We start from the raw sequence: 16,536 nt of genomic DNA, 5'->3' as shown, positions 1-16,536 counted from the left end.
GTGGCCAAGAAGGCCAATAGCATCCTGGCCTGTATCAGCAATAGTGTGGCCAGCAGGAGTAGGGAAGTGATTGTGCCCCTGTACTCAGCACTGGTGAGGCCGCACCTTGAATCCTGTGTTCAGTTTTGGGCCCCTCACTACAAGAAGGATGTTGAGGTACTGGAGCGTGTCCAGAGAAGGGCAATGAAGATGGTGAGGGGTCTGGAGCACAAGTCTTATGAGGAGCGGCTGAGGGAACTAGGGTTGTTTAGTCTGAAGAAGAGGAGGCTGAGGGGAGACCTTATCACTCTCTACAACTACCTGAAAGGGGTTTGTGGCAATGAGGGCGTTGGTCTCTTCTCCCAAGTAACTAGTGATAGGACAAGAGGAAATGGCCTCAAGTTGCGCCAGGGGAGGTTTAGATTGGATATTAGGAAAAATTTCTTCACTGAGAGAGTGGTCAGGCATTGGAACAGGCTGCCCAGGGAGGTGGTGGAGTCGCCATCTCTGGAAGTGTTCAAAAAACGTGTGGATGTGGCACTTCAGGACGTGGCTTAGGGGACATGGTGGCACTGGACTAATGGTTGGACTTGATGATCTTGAAGGTCCTTTCCAACCTAGTGATTCTGTGATTCTGTTTGATTCTGTGATAAAGCAGGGACTCCCACAAGCAGCTTGTTCTCTTCCACTGTCACCCACACGGCAGCAGAAGCAGCTCCTTAACTTTCCAAACTAGCACCCCAATATCATAGCCCTTTCTTCCTCCAGCCCCTTCCCCCTCCACCCCTTTCCAACTCATAAGCATCCCAAATGCAAGCTTCTACACACCAACTGCACATACACAACCTTGCACTCTGGCTCTGATTCAGCATTCACTTACAAAGTGTGTTATTAATAGCAAAGAGATCACAGAATCATAGAATAGTTTGGGTTGGAATGGATTTTTGCAGGCCATCTAGTCCAACCTCCCTGCCATAAGCAGGGACACCATCAACTGGATCAGGTTGCTCAGAGCCCCGTCCAACCTGACCTGGGATGTTTCCAGGGATGGGGCATCTACCATCTCTCTGGGCAACCTGGGCCAGTGCTTTGCCGCCCTCATTGTCAAAAATTTCTTCCTTCAATCTAGCCTAAATCTACCCTCTTTCCGTTTAAAATTATTACCCCTTGTCCTACCGCTGCTGGCCCTGCTAAAAGGTCTGTCCCCAGCTTTCTCAGAAGCCCCCTTTAAGCCCTGGCAGGCTGCAATAAGGTCTCCCCGGAGCCTTCTCTGCTCCAGCCCGAAGCACCCCAGCTCTCTCAGCCTGTCCTCACAGCAGAGCTGTGCCACCGCTCTGAGCATGTCTGTGGCCTCCTCTGGCCCCGCTCCAACAGGCCCGTGTCTCTCCTGTGCTGAGGACTCCAGATCTGGAGCAGAGGGACAGAATCCCCTCTCTCGACTTGCTGGCCACGCGTGGATACAGCTGGCCTTCTGGGCTGCGAGTGCACATTGCCAGCTCACGTCCAGCTTTTCATCCACCAAGACACCCACATCCTTCTCAGCAGGGCAGCTCTCAATCTTTTCATCCCCCAGCCTGTATTGATACAGGGGGTTGCCCCAATCCAGGTGCAGGACCCTGCACTTGGCCTTGTTGAACCTCATGAGGTTCACAAAGGCCCATTCCTTGAGCTTGTCCAGGTCCCTCTGGATGGCATCCCATCCCTCAGGCATGTCAACCGCACCACTCAGCTTGGTGTCGTCTGCAAACTAGCTGAGGGTGCATCAATCCCACTGTCTATGTCACTGATGAAGATATGAAACAGTCCTGGTCCCCACAGACCCCTGTGAGTCCCCACTCATCACTGATGTCCATCCGGACACTGAGCCATTGACCACTACCCACTGGGTACGACCATCCACCCAGTTCCTCATCCACCCAACAGTCAACCCATCAAATCCGTCTCTCTCCAATTCAGACAGAAGGATATTTTCAGGGACTGTGTCAAAGGCCTCACAGAAGTCCAGATAGACAACATGTGTAGCTCTTCCCTTGTCCACTGATGTGGTTACTCCACCATAGAAGGCCACTAGGCTGGTCAGGCAGGACTTGCCCTTGGTGAAGCCATGCTGGCTGTCTTGAATCACCTCCCTGTCCTCCATGTGCCTTAGCATAGCTTCTAGGAGCATCTGTTCCATGATCTCCCCAGGCAGAGAGGTGAGGCTGACGGGTCAGTAGTTCCTAGGGTCCTCCTTTCGACCCTTTTTAAAAATGCGTGCAATGTTTCCCTTCTACCAGTCTCCAGGGACTTCACCTGACTGCCAGGACTTTTCAGATATCATAGAGAGTGGCTTGGCAACTGCATCAGCTAATTCCTCAGGACTGTGGGATGCACCTCATAAGGTCCCATACTTGTGCATGTTCAGGTTCCCCAGGTGGTCTCGAACCTGATCTTCTCTTACAGTGGGAGGGACTTTGCTCCTCCAGTCCCTGTCTTGTGGTCCATCCACTCAAGAGGTGTGGGAAGAGAGACTGCCAGTGAAGACTGAGGCAAAGAAGTTACTGAGTACCTCAGTCTTCTCCTCTATTGTTACCAGTTTGCCAGTCTTGCTCATCAAGAGGGGCACACTTTCTTTGACCTTCCATTTCTGGCTGACATACCTGTAGAAGCCCTTATTATTCTTTGCCTCCCTTGCCAAGTTCAGCTCCAGCCACACCCTGGCCTTCCTGACCGCATCTCTACACAGCTGGGCAGCATCCCTGTACTCTTCCCAGGATACCTGTCCCTGCTTCCCCTGCCTGTGCATTTCCTTCTTGCCCTTTAGTTTGCCCAGCAGGTCTCCACTCAGTCATGCTGGTCTCTTGCCTTCCTTCCCTGATTTCTTACACCTGAAGATCAAGAGCTCTTGCGCTCTACGGAAAGCATCCTTAAAGATCTGGCAGCTCTGTTCTGCTCCCTTGTCCCTGTCGGCAGTTTCCCAGGGGGTCCTATTGGCTAACTCCCTGAAGAGCTGGAAATTTGCTTTCCTAAAATTTAGGGTCCTGACTTTATTCTTCATCTGCCCCATATTCCTCAGGACTGCAAACTCCACAAGAGCATGATCACTGCAGCCCAGGCTGCCTCCAATCTTCATGTCACCAATTGGCTCACTTGTGTTGGTGACCAACATGTCCAGTATCGCATCCTCTCTGGTAGGGCTGTCTCTTACCTGGCTTAAGAAGTTATCCTCAAGGCATTCCAGGAATCTCCTAGACTGCCTACAGCTCATCGTGCTACTTTTCCAGCATATGTCAGGGTGATTGAAGTCCCCCAGTAGAACAAGAGCCTGCAAGCGTGATGCCTCCTATAGCTGGAGTAAGAAGCCTTCATCAATAGGCTCCCCTTGATGACACAGCCTGTAGTAGACACCAACCACAAGGTTCCCTTTGTTGTCTTGGTCCCTGATTCTTACCCATAAACTTTCAACCTGCTCGTGGCTATTCTTCAGAGACAGCTCTTCACACTCGATCCATTTCTTGATGTAGAAGGCAATGCCTCCATCCCTCCTTCCTCATCTGTGCCTTCTGAATAGCCTGTAGCCATCAATAGCTGCACTCCAGTCATGGGATTCATCCCAACAAGTTTCAGTAATGGCAACGGAGTTGTAGCTTTCTAGCAGCACGGAGTCATAGCTTTCAAGCAGCACGGTGGCTTCCAATTCCTCCTGTTTGCTGCCCAAACTGCATGCATTGGTGTAGATCTTGGATAGAAAATCCCTGCCTTTAAAAAGCATTTCACTTTCAACTCATTTGAAAAGCAAAACAAACAGGATTTTCTCTATCCCTCAATGGAGAACAAGGGGCTTTTCCTGTGAGCTAAAGGAGGGAATGTTACATTCATTGGAAAGGCACTCCTAGTACAGGATGATCCCCTCCTGCCTAATTCACCAATTTATTCTGTTTCTCCCTCTTGTAGTCTGGTCTGTTTCTCCCTTTTCTTGCAGTCTGGAAAGCATACAACCAAACCCCTTTGCTGTTCACACTATCTGGTTGCTTTGTGCCCCCTTCTTTTACGCTACTGTGTCCCTTTTGTCAGCAGAGTGCCATAACAGAGGAGATGAAGAACTAGGCAGAGCACACTCTAAAAGCAGAGCAGAGCACACTCTTATTCCTAATACAATAAGAAAAAGTCAAGGGAAAACTCTCAGGCAAGGCCTAAGCAAGTTCTATTATTTGTGCTTTCTTTTTTTGCTCACCATGAGATGCTTCTTTCCCCCAGAAAACATTAGTAAGGCCTTATCTGCATTCCACTTTAGTCAACAGATGGTGCCCAAGTCCGGAACAATGGCAGATTCAGCCAATACACGACATGCAGGCAATCAGATGACAGGAAGCCAGTGAGGTGGCAGCAAACAGCACTGCCACACCAGGACACCACTTCCACACCACACTTCACAGTACACACTGAAGAGCAGACTAAAGGCAACAGCTTTCAAAAAGCAAAGTCCTTCCAGCCTAGGGGATTTAGGTCAATGCTTCTGTGCTATCAAGACACCGATCACAAACAATAATACATGGTCAACAACATCTATTGTCCAACAAATGGCAACTATCAACAGCTAAGTAGTCTTGACTATCACTATCAGACTACAACTCACTTCGACTCAGAACTGTAGATCTCCATAAATATCATCTATGGAGATCCACAACTGAAATGAAGAAATACATTAGAAGCCATTTTTGGAATCAGATTTTCACCTAAATCCAGACAGAGATGGAAATAAATGAAACCCCTGATGTTGTCCACTTTCAGAAGCTCACAAGATTCACACTTTGCCTGTGCACCAGCAATGGGGATATCCCAGTCGTACAAAGAACGACTTTAACAAAGAGCTCCTCACATTCGCAAACAATACTGTTGGCAAAAAGTGGAGTCATTCACACATTTTCATTAGGGTTACCTTTACATAACCAAGACTTTTCTGGCCCTTTTCTGCAATTCTACCCCTTTTGAGGACTTCTTGGGGCTGGAATAAGTACCCAGGTAATATGACAATGCATTAAGAAAGGGAAAGACAAAATTAGCCTACGTTAATCTTACTCAATAGTTGTCTGGTCCAAAACTCCTGTTACTGGGATCCCATAAAACTGTTGCATAGTGACAACTGCAGACTGCACAGCTTTCCCCGACTGCAAGGGAGACATTTGGCTGTCAGATGGAAGTAAGTAGCCATAGGTTTTTAACCAACCCTGAAAAAGAAAGAAACAGATGGTAAGATGCCACGGTAAGTTTTCAACTTAACAGATCAGAACATTTCCTCAAAACAAAAAGTGACAAACTAGCCCAAAAAATTCAACCACCTCTCTTTTGTTAGGTTTCGTAATATCATCTGATCCCTGGGAAAGGCTGAAGACCCAGCTTAATATCACCTGTCCCAGCCTGGCAATGCAGATCTGCCTATTAAAAACAGCCACCATCCCTACTGAGTAACTGGGGCAGACATCAGAAATGCCCAAGAAGCCCTGTCCTTGTTCCAGAGACCTCCTGTGCACTCTGTTGCCTTGCAATTGTGAGATTTCTCAGTCCCCACAGCAGCATGCTCCCAATAACCCACTGCCGACCACCTACTGCTGCCTCTGGACCACCACTCCAAGCAAACGGCTTAACGGCCCTGGGCAACCCCTGCAAACACAGGTTCAGCTTTACACTTGCACTAAGCACAGGAGTATTTCTTTCAAAAAAAGAAACAAAACAACCAAAAAACACACTCAGAAGGTTTGCAGGGACTCTGGTTAGATGCACTTTTCCTCTACTAATAGCAGGTATCTAGCAATTTGTCAGAACAGGAGAATAGCCAACTCTCCTCAAGGAGCTTTGTCCCTTTTCCCCGCCGCCCTCGCAAAATGCAGCCCTAGACAAAACCACATGTCAAATTTGTCAAAAGGCTAAGAACAGCGTTTTCAAAAACGCCCATTAATTCAGGATTTTTTTTCCCTCCCCTCTCTTCCCGCCCCGCCCCTTCACTTTGATACCACAAGAAAAAGGATTAATTCGCTGTTATGAGCAAATGCCAATAAAACCCGAATGAACGCTTGCTTTCATAAACTTTCCACCATAACTTTTCAACTGTTTTCACTTTCTTTCTTCTGGCCAACACCCCAGCCCTCCGATTCAATACTTGGACAAGGATTACTATGAGATCGACATATATCCTCTAAGATTTTTCCAGCCATGAGGACATTCCCTCTGACCCACAGGACGCAAACACTGACGAACCATCTGTGCGCGCTGCTCTCACACTGGCAGCCTGATCACTCAGAGCAGCGGGGAGGGGAGATGCACGACTTTCCCTCAGCATAACACAGCAGCGGGAGAGAGGCTCACGTCAGGAGGAGCTCAAGAGGGAGAACAATCCCCATTTCTCTGTGACAACAAGAAGATACCAGAATCCACTGGCAAGACAGAAAGGCCTTGCTTCCAAACCAGGAGAAAAAAGGTGTAAGGGAGCATCTGGGCCGGGCACGTTAAAGTTCACCAAGTAAATGGACATACAGAGCTATTCAAGACGGACATCACCAATGGCTCAAGACAAACCTGAGCTACAAAACTACTTGGAGACTGGACATTTGCTACCACTGCCTTGGCACCTAGCACTGGCCTCTGACAAACAGCGTGCTGGAACACGCGGACCTTCGGTCTGACCAAAACAAGCTGTCCTTGAGCAGCAAGGGCAGAGCACGCAACCAAAACAGTTCTGACAGGGGCTGGGCTACCCTCGCGTATCCCCTTCCCCCCCGGCCAGGCTCGGACGCGGCAGCGGGCGAAGGAAAAGGGCCACGACACAACGCACACGCACCAACCAAAGCTCCTCCCGGGACGCTGATGCTCAGCAGCACACAGGAGGGGCACGACTGCCTTCGCCTGCCGGTTCCCAACCTGCCCAGGCACAGCAGAACGGCTGCCAGCGGCCGCACACCTGAGCCCAGCCCGGCCCGGCAGCAGCAACCAAGACCGGCCGCCTCGGAGCGCGGCAGGACGAGGGCCCACAGCCGATGCACGAAGGCTTCTGGCGGGCGGCGACGGGGTTGGAGCCGGGCGCCGAGGAGCCGCTGCCCGCCCAGCTTTCCAGCGCACAACCCGGCCCCGGCCCTCCCGCCCCACGGTACCCCGGTCCCAGCTGCGGCACCACCGGCCCCGCCGCCTCACAGAACCGCCCGGCCCGGCCCCGCTCGACGCCCCGCCCGGCGCCCCTCCCGCTCCCAGACCGACCCGGCCGGTGCTGGTGTCGGCGGCGGCGCGGAGCAGGGCGCAGAGCAGCGGCAGCAGGGAGCCCGCCGCGGCCAGGCCCCGGCGCCGCCTCGGCGCCATGGCAGCGCGGCGGGGCTCCGGCCAGCGCTCCGGCCCAGCGGCGCAGCGGCGCCTGCGCGCGGAGGCCGGAAGTGGAAGGCAGCCGCCGCCGCCGCCGCCCCGCCTCTTCCTCCGGCTGGACCGGGCCGGGCCGGGCCGGGCCGGGCCGTGCTCGGGGGTTCCGCTCGCTGCTGCGGCTGCCGCACGGCGTCGTTGGTAACGGTCTGATGGTCTTCAGCAGACGTGTGTGTAGAAGCCCCCGGTGCAGGAGGCCAGCCGTGTACACCCCATGACGAGCCCTGAGAAGAGGAAAAGTGGGGCTGGCAGTTTGTTGGCCGGGGGTCCTGCCTTGAAGCCGTCGCAGTCTGAAAGGAAGTGGGGTGCTTCTGAGATGTGCAGCCAGGTGGAAGCATGGATTTCTGTGCTATCTCAGAGAGACCCAAGGGCTGTGTCACACTCCGTGAAAAGCTGGACATGAGCCGGCGACGTGCCCGTAGCCCAGAAGGCCAACGAGGGCCTGGGCTGCCCCCAAAGCCACATGGCCAGCAGGGCAAGGGAGGGGATTCTGCCCCTCTGCCCCGCTCTGGGGAGATCCCCCTGCAGTGCTGCGTCCAGCTCTGGAGCCCTCAGCACAGGAGAGACAGGGACTTGTTGGAGCGGGGCCAGAGGAGGCCACAAACGTGCTCAGAGGGGTGGCACAGCTCTGCTGTGAGGACAGGCTGAGCGAGCTGGGGTGGTTCAGGCTGGAGCAGAGAAGGCTCCGGGGAGACCTTATTGCAGCCTGCCAGGGCTTAAAGGGGGCTTCTGAGAAAGCTGGGGACAGACCTTTTAGCAGAGCCTGTAGTGGTAGGACAAGGGGTAATGGTTTTAAACGGAAAGAGGGTAGATTTAGGCTAGATCTAAGGCAGAAATTTTTGACAATGAGGGCAGTGAAGCACTGGCCCAGGTTGCCCAGAGAGGTGGTAGATGCCCCATCCCTGGAAACATCCCAGGTCAGGTTGGACGGGGCTCTGAGCAACCTGATACAGTCGAAGATGTCCCTGCCCAATGCTCCAGTCTATCTGGATTCCTCTGCAAGGCATCTTGTCCCTCAAGAGAGTCAACAGCACGTTCCAGTTTCGTATCCTCAGCAAACTCGCTAATGGTGCATTCAACTCCTCCATGCAGATCATTGATAGAAATATTGAACAGAACTGGCCCCAGGATTGAGCCCTGAAGGACACAGCTGGTGACCGGCCGCCAGCCAGATGTAGCCCCATTCACCTCAACACTTCAGGCCCTGCCCTTCAGCCGGTTCTTCACCCACCGCACCATAAACCTGCTCATCCCACAGATGGACAGCTTTTCCAGAAGGTTGCTGTGAGGGACAGTGTCAGAAGCCTTAGTAAAATCCAGAAAAACATCCCCCCCATCCTCAGGGATGTTAATTCAAAGCTTTTGGGGAATGATAGCATCTAATTGCATATTATTCGACTCAGCCAGTCCCCGTAGCTCAAGGATCCGTTGCCTGCATCTGTGCAATCGCTGCTGCAGCACTCCTAGTTGAACAGAGTGGAAACTGGTGCTTGGACATCCTCCAATGGTATAAGCAGGCAATGTCACCACAGCAAATACACCACTATGAGCTGATTCTAACAATGAAAAACATAGAACTTAAGCAGTGTAATACACTGGACCCTGCTATTCTGCTCCCTTTACCTGGGGAAGGAACTCCTATCATGACTGTATAGTAACAAGCCGTGAAGCTGAAAAGGCTCGAGGACATTGAACAGATGTGCCATTTCTAGATCCCAATCTGGAACTATTTGTAAGTGGGTCTTCATATTATCTGAATGGCAAGTGTGTTATGGGTTATTCAATAACTACGGAGAATGGAGTAGTGGAGACTTCACCACTCAGTCTGAAGCTGAGTGCACAAGCAGCAGAATTAATGGCATTAACAGAGGTCTATCAGCTGGCCAAAGAAAAGACTGTGAATATTTGTACTGATTCTCAGCATGCATTTGGAGTATGCCATGCTACTAGGCAGTTATGGAGGCTGTGTGGGTTTATACTAGTGGAAGTGAAACATCCAATGCTCTTCACATTACTGAACTGTTAAAAGCTGTACAATTCCAGAGAAACTTGCTGTCGTTCATCAGCCAGCCCACACCCACAGAAGGACAAAAGAAGAGTTAAGAAATGGTCTAACAGATATTGCCGTTAAAGCCGCAGCACGACAGCCGTACCAACCACCGGCCTTGCAAACAGTCCCAACAGTCCAACCTGGTGTTGCCCACTCCTGCAAGGATGTGTTTGACTGTTCCTGGTGAAGAAATGGCCTCTAGGAAGAGGTATGAAGTTGGTGTACAGCAGAAAATTAGACTTTTCACTAAGTATCCTGTGAAACAGGAGGCCGGGTTACTTCTGGCGTGCCTTACTAACCACCAGCCTCTGGAGGAGGAACTGGAAAGAGGGACTTCAGGGATTGATGAAGGAAACATCTTGCCACAAGGAAGCGCTGGTATGAAATCATCAGAATCCACCATAAGTGGGGGAAAGGTAAAGGCGGCAGGCGGAGATCGCAGCCACTGACTCAACTGAGGGACTGTGCAAATTGCCCCCCCACCTGCCAAGAGCACGCGTGCTGATTGACATAGCAAGCGAGGCTAATTGAAAGATAACTGACCAGTAGCAAGTGTTACGGTAATCACTAGCCAGTGAGCATAGGTTTAGGTGGGTTTTTACTAATCAAGTAACAAGATAAATACGTAGTAGTTCCTTTGTGTGGGCTGCTAGCTTTGTGGAATACCGCCAGCACCCATATCTGCACAAAGACGCAATAACAGAACACCTCTGCGCTGTGTGTATATTGGCGCGTTGCACACCGGTTCTTAAGGAAGAAGTTGAAGTTGTTATTTGTATAAGCTCTGCATAAGACGCTTCGGAGAAGATACGCAGCAGTAGCATAGTTTTGTTTCCACACATTGTAACATAGGGAAGAGATCCCTCATTTTGTATTTGGAGTTTTTGCGTATGAAACGTTGGCTTAGGAAATTTTTCTCAGTACCGAAATGGGTAAGTACTATCTTTCTAAAAAGCTCCTCTTTTTTCTCTCTTAGGATGCATCCTAAAGAATTGGAATAAATTTGGAGGGGACCAATGACTAAAGATAAATTAAAATGGTATTGTAACCAATGGTGGCCACAATATCAATTGGAAGATGGTGAAAGATGGCCTGAAAATGGGCTTTTGAAGTAGAACACTATATTGCAGTTAATGTTGTTTTGTCATCAACTTGGGAAAATGGGATGAAGTTTTGTATGTTGATGCTTTTATGATTCTGTACAGAAATCCTGATATTCAGAAAAAATGTAAATTAACAACTGACCTAGTGATGTATACAGCTTCTGATTAAAAAAAAAAAAAAAAAAGAGCGGTTGTAGCCTAGGCTGTGATAATAAAAAATTGCAGATGAAAAAGAACAGAGGGATGTACAACTGTTAGTCCCAGCAGCCCCACCTGTATTGAAAAATAGCGTGGGACAATTGCCAATTGATTCTAATTCACAATCGGGTGATGAGAATGTCAGCCCCATTTCCAGTCAGACTAGAGGGCACACGCAGCCAGTTATTGAGGCTCCCTGGAGACAAGCAGTGGGACTGAGCGATTGCCAGTTTTTGTACATGTTCTGTTCGCTACCTCTGACCTGTTTAATTGGAAACTGTTGGTTTGTACAGAGAAAATCCTGAAGGAATGCACTGGCTTTTAGAGACTGACTTACAATCCTAGCCAGGGAGGTGTACAACCGCTTTCTTTACAGCAGAGGAAAAAAGAATGATAATAAAAGCCAGGGAAGAGGGTGGGAAAAGAAATCAACAGGAGGACCCTGGGGTTTATTTGCCTCCTAGAAAAGATCCAGAGTGGGATCTTAATAGAGGCGGGGAGAGCCCAGCTGAGGCAATACCAACAGTTAATATTATATGGGGTCCTGCATGGAGTACCAAAACCGAAAAATGTGCCTCCTCCCAGCTTCTTGTGCACGCCCCCTTCTCGCTGGCAGGCCGGCGTGGGAGGCTGGACAGTCCTTGACTGCTTGGCGCTGGCTGGGGACGTGAGTACTTTATCAACATTGGTTTTGTCCCAAATACAAACCACAGCACTATACCAACTACTAGGAAGAAAAGTAACTCTATCTCAGCCAAAACCAGGACAGAGGTGAGACAGGGCCCCAGTGAAAATCCATCGGCCTTTTACGAGAGATTAGGTGAAGTAGTTAGAAAATGGATGGGCTTGAATCTGGACAATGCGGTAAATCAGAGGATGTTCAATATGTTCAAAATGTTCATTGGGCAGTCGACTCAGGATACAAGGAGAAAGTTGCAGAAAGTTGAGGGGGCTGGGGGAATGTCGATTTTGCAAGTGATAGAAATGGCATATAAAGCGTATAACGATTGGGAGGAGGGAAAAAAAAAGGAAAAACAGCAGAATGAGGTTGCAAGTATCTTTGCTGGCAGCAGCAATAAATGGAAACGATGTCAGAGGAAGAGGCAGAGGAAGTGTATGGGGAGGGTTCAGAGGTAGAGGTAAGGGTTGTGGAGGTAGTAGCGGAGGCCACTGTGAAACCCCTCTAAAAACAAATCAATGTGCCCATTGTCAACAGGAGGGTCACTGGGAGAAAGAATGTCCACGTCTTTTGAATGGAGAAAAGAGGGAAACGGGGGAAGCTGTTGGGGTAATGACAGAGATTGCATTAGATTGAAGGGGACCAGAGGAATCTATTAAAGTTTCCCCAGCCGATCCTCTGGTTCTAGTTAAGCTGGGGAATGAAATAATAGATTTTCTGTTTGATCGTGGGGCCACCCATTCTGTAGTGACTAGTTGTAAGGGACCATTAAGCAAGACTAAGATAAGCCTTGTTGGTGTGACAGGGAAAAGAACTTCCAGACCATGTTTACAGCCTATGGAGCTCTCAGTTGGGGATGACACTTAAATTCCTCTATATGCCAGAATGTCCTTTACCATTACTCAGATGAGATTTACTTTGTAAGTTAAATGCACAATTAACCTTCTCTAAGGATTCTGTTCAGTTACGTATTCCTCCAGAGAATGCATGGAGGGCCCAGATGTGTTTGTTAACTGAGAATAATGATGTGGAAGAAGGAGGCATTCCAGATGAAGGAGGCATTCTGGATGCGGTGATACCTTTAGTATAGGCTTCGAGAACGCCAGGACAAGCAAAGAATGTGACTCCGGTCAAGATTGAGCTAAAACCAGGAGCCCAGACGGTAAGAAAGGAACAATATCCTATTAAATGGGAAGTTTGGAGGGGACTGGAGCCTATAAACAATTCCTTCTTAGAACATAGACAATTTGGGGAATGTCAGTCAATGTTTAATACCCCAATTCTGACTGTAAAGAAACCTCACTCTCATGAATATAGGTTGATACAGGATCTACGGGCGGTTAATGCAAGAGTTACAGACGTGCCCCTATGGTTCCAAATCCATATACCCTCCTCGCCTCAATCCTGATAGTGATACCTACTTTACCGTATCGGACTTGAAAGATGCTTTCCTTTGTATACCTGTGAACTAACAGAGCCAGACCATTTTTGCTTTTAAATGGGAAAACCTGACCACAGGACAGAAAATGCAACTCTGCTGAGCGGTCCTCCCTCAAGGGTTCAAAATTAGCCCCACACTGTTTGGTAATGCATTGGCAAAAGAACTAGAGCAATGGCACAGTTTAGCCAGCTACCGAGTGTCCAAGAAAAAAACCCCATCGGAAAAGAAAGAGTCCAGCATATGGGATTTGAGGTTACAAAAGAAAAAAGAGAATTAAGTACCAAAAGGAAGGCGGCTATTTGTAGGATTGCAGTACCTGCATCAAAGAAACAATGAAGGGGATTTTTAGGAATGGCCGGATGGGCTTGGCTACGGATTCCTAATTTCAGACTAATTGCCAAGCCGTTGTATGCTGCTATAAAAGGACTTGGAGGGATCTTAGAATGGACAGCAAAATGCCGTGAAAGCTTTGATGAAATTAAGAGAAAACTGATGGAAGCCCCTGCCTTGGGACTACCGAATTTAAGAAAACCCTCTCAATTATATGTACATGAGAGACAACAGATAGCATTGGGAGCACTAACACAAAACCTGGGAGTCTGGAAGAGACCAGTGGGGTACTTTTCCAAACAAGTGGATGAGGTCAGGAAAGGTTGGCCTACCTGCTTGAGGGCAGTAGTAGCAACTGTAACCCGAATTGTAGAATCTTGAAAACTGACACTGGGGCAACCCATTACTGTGCTTGTGCTTCATGCTGTATGATCCCTCCTTGAAAATAAAGGACACCACTGGATTTCCCCAAATTGATTAGCTAAATATCAAGTTGTGTTATTAGAAGAAGGTGATGTCACACTTTCTTTGACTTCCACCTTGAATCCTGCCACCTTACTCCCAATCTCTGAGTCTGATGAACTGCAACATGATTGTCTAACCACTATTGAACAAGTGTATTCCAGCAGACCAGACCTACGGGATGAACCCCTGCCTGACGCGGAAGTGGAGCTCTTCACTGGTGGCAGCAGCTACACGAGGGAAGGAAAACGAAGAGCTGGATACACAGTGGTAACCAATACCCAGACATGAGAAACCAAAGCACTGCCTAGTCATACATCCGCTCAAAAGGCAGAATTAATAGCCTTGAGCTATTAATTTATTTCCTATTAATTTAGCTATTAATTATAAGTTCCTCGAGACTGGAACTAAGTTGCGGAAAGAACACGGATATATATATTGATTCCAAATACGCATTTGGAGTGGTACATGTACATGGGGCAATTTGGCTATTAAACTCACCGGGGACTCTCATAAAATATGGAATAGAAATTATGAGGCTATCACAAGCAGTCCTCCAACCAAAAGAGGTTGCAATAATGCATTGTAGAGCCCACCAAAAGGGAAATAATGAAATTATAAAAGGAAATAAGAAAGCAGATTGGCTAGCTAGAGAGCCAGCCCTAAAAGACTCAAACCTAGAAGGAGCTTTAATTCAGGGTCTTGTTTAGAATTGCTGCCACCAAAATACATTGAGAAAGAAAACCAACTGGCATAACAATTAGACTGCACCAAAAATGATCAAGGATGGTAGGTAACACCACTAAAACAGTTCTTGGTCCCTGAGAAAATGGTGGAAAATCTGCTTAAAAGACTACACCAAGAAACACATACAGGAGCAGATGCGCTGATAATAACTGCTAAGAGAAATTTTTTTTGACTGAAAATGCAGATTGTAGCAGCCATTGTAGTGAAGAAATGTACTATCTGCCGTACCAATAACCCAAAATTGGGGAAAAGATTATAGGAGGAAGTGTGAAACAAGGAATAACTCCTGGGTAATACTGGCAAACAGACTTTTCAGAATTACCTAGATGTAACCGATATAACTAATACCAATAGATATATATACTAATATCTATTGGTATTAGTAGATACCTTCTCTGGTTGGCCAGAGGCTTTTCCTTGCTGTACCAACAAAGCTAGAGAACCGATTAGGATTTTGTTAAAAGAAATTATACCTAGATTTGGTATTCCAGAAGGTATCTCTTCTGAAATTGGGCTTTATTCTACTGCAGAAGTAGTGCAAGTTTTTACAAATTAAGTGGGAGTTGCACACCCCTTGGTGGCCAGAGTCTAGTGGGAAAGTAGAAAGAATGAATCAGACTTTCAAAAGACAAGTTGCAAAACTTTGTCAGGAAGCCCACCTTAAGCGGACAGAGACCTTACCCTTAGCTCTGTTGCAAATTTGAATAAGCCCTAGGGTTAAGGAAAGAGTAAGTCCCTTTGAGATTGTATATGGGAAGGCGAATCTTCTGACCATCAGGGGAGACCAAATGCATATGAAAGGACAGACCAACGTTAAGAATATTTGATTTCTCTTTCACAGACTTTATCTTCACTGCACGGGTACCTAAATCAAAAGGTTTCTCTTCCATTGGATACACCAGTTCACCCATTCCAACCAGGAGACACCGTTTACCTACAGACCTGGAAAGATGAACCGCTAAAGGAGAAGTGGAAAGGACCTTATACTGTACTATTAAAGACTTATACTGCAGTCAAAGTAGAGGGGATTGATTCCTGGATACACTACACACGAGTGAAAAGGGCATCAGAACCAGATCAAGAAACGTGAACCTCCACGCCATCTGGAGAACTCAAGCTTCGATTGACCAGGGACTTTTAAAATGCAATTTGCTTATGTAGATGTTGAATGTCTACAAGGCCAATTGTTTTAGTGTTGGGAAAGCAAAAGTCTTGGCAGTGGTTTCAATTTGTTTAATGCTCACTGTGTGTGAAGGAAATCTAGTTTTGCGACTCATCCAGTCATTTGGGAGAATCCATAATAGTAGTTACCTGAGGCAAATGGGAGGCTCTAGTGTGCAGGTGGGTAGGAGTTAACAATACCATAAAGGTTACAACATTAGAATGAAACCAGATCCTGGTGGTCAAGAAGACGAAGAAGTGTTTGTACTTAAGCAATAAACCGTGAAGACTTAGCTGTTCCCGCACTCTTGAAAAACGTAACTGTCATGAGGTCAGCAGAATCCACAGTAATTGGGATAAAGGTAAAGGTGGCAGAGGGAGATCGTGACCACCGAGTCAAGTGAGGGACTCTGTGAATTACCCCCCTACTCTTTCTAGGACCATGCGCACCAATTTGAGTATGTGTAACCAGTAACGGGCAATGTGGTAATTACCAGCCAGTGAATTTAACCTTGGTGGGTTCTCTGTTGTTTTTGCTGATAACAGGATAATGTAACAGGATAAATATGTGGTAATTTCTCTGTGTGGGGTGCTAGCTTTGTAGAATACCACCTAGCACCCGTATCTGCGCAAATATGCTATAAATAAAATAACTCTGTGTGTATATTGGCGTGTTGCGCACCGGCTATATGACTCCGTGTTTGGGACAACGCTATCACAAAGTGTGATGAGCAGGAAAGATTCAAAGGGGAATGCGGGAGGTAGTAACAATTCAAGGGTGGGTTTCACTGCAGAAATTTCTGGGGGCGTTGTTATGCGCTTGGAATTTTACGCATCTCCATTCTCATCAGGTCTGCAGTTCACATGAGCGATAGGTTTGCGCAGACATTGAATGTGTAATGTAGCACGTGCGTTTGGGACGTTCAGATCTTCCAGGAGAGAGTGTGTGTGATTGCCAGGGAGTGTCACAGAGGATTGGCACCTAACAGCCGTATCCCTTTCAAAT

General features: G+C 48.0%; 1 protein-coding gene across 1 annotated transcript in view; it reads right to left on the bottom strand.

Annotated features, from left to right (window-relative positions):
- The window catches only part of MMP24 (matrix metallopeptidase 24), a gene marked incomplete at its 5' end in the record, with an annotated part of 51,219 nt that extends 43,914 nt beyond the window's left edge, over window positions 1-7,305 (bottom strand). The window contains 2 exons of the mRNA XM_082007424.1: window positions 5,038-5,186; window positions 7,207-7,305. Of these exons, the coding sequence (XP_081863550.1) occupies window positions 5,038-5,186; window positions 7,207-7,305 (248 nt within the window). The remainder of the gene's footprint in view (window positions 1-5,037; window positions 5,187-7,206) is intronic.
- Between the last annotated feature and the right edge of the window lie 9,231 nt (window positions 7,306-16,536).

The sequence above is a fragment of the Phaethon aethereus genome, assembly GCF_964289735.1.
Source record: "Phaethon aethereus genome assembly, chromosome: 16".
Taxonomy (NCBI): Eukaryota; Metazoa; Chordata; class Aves; order Phaethontiformes; family Phaethontidae; genus Phaethon; species Phaethon aethereus.
This window is presented reverse-complemented; position numbering and strand designations above follow the sequence as displayed.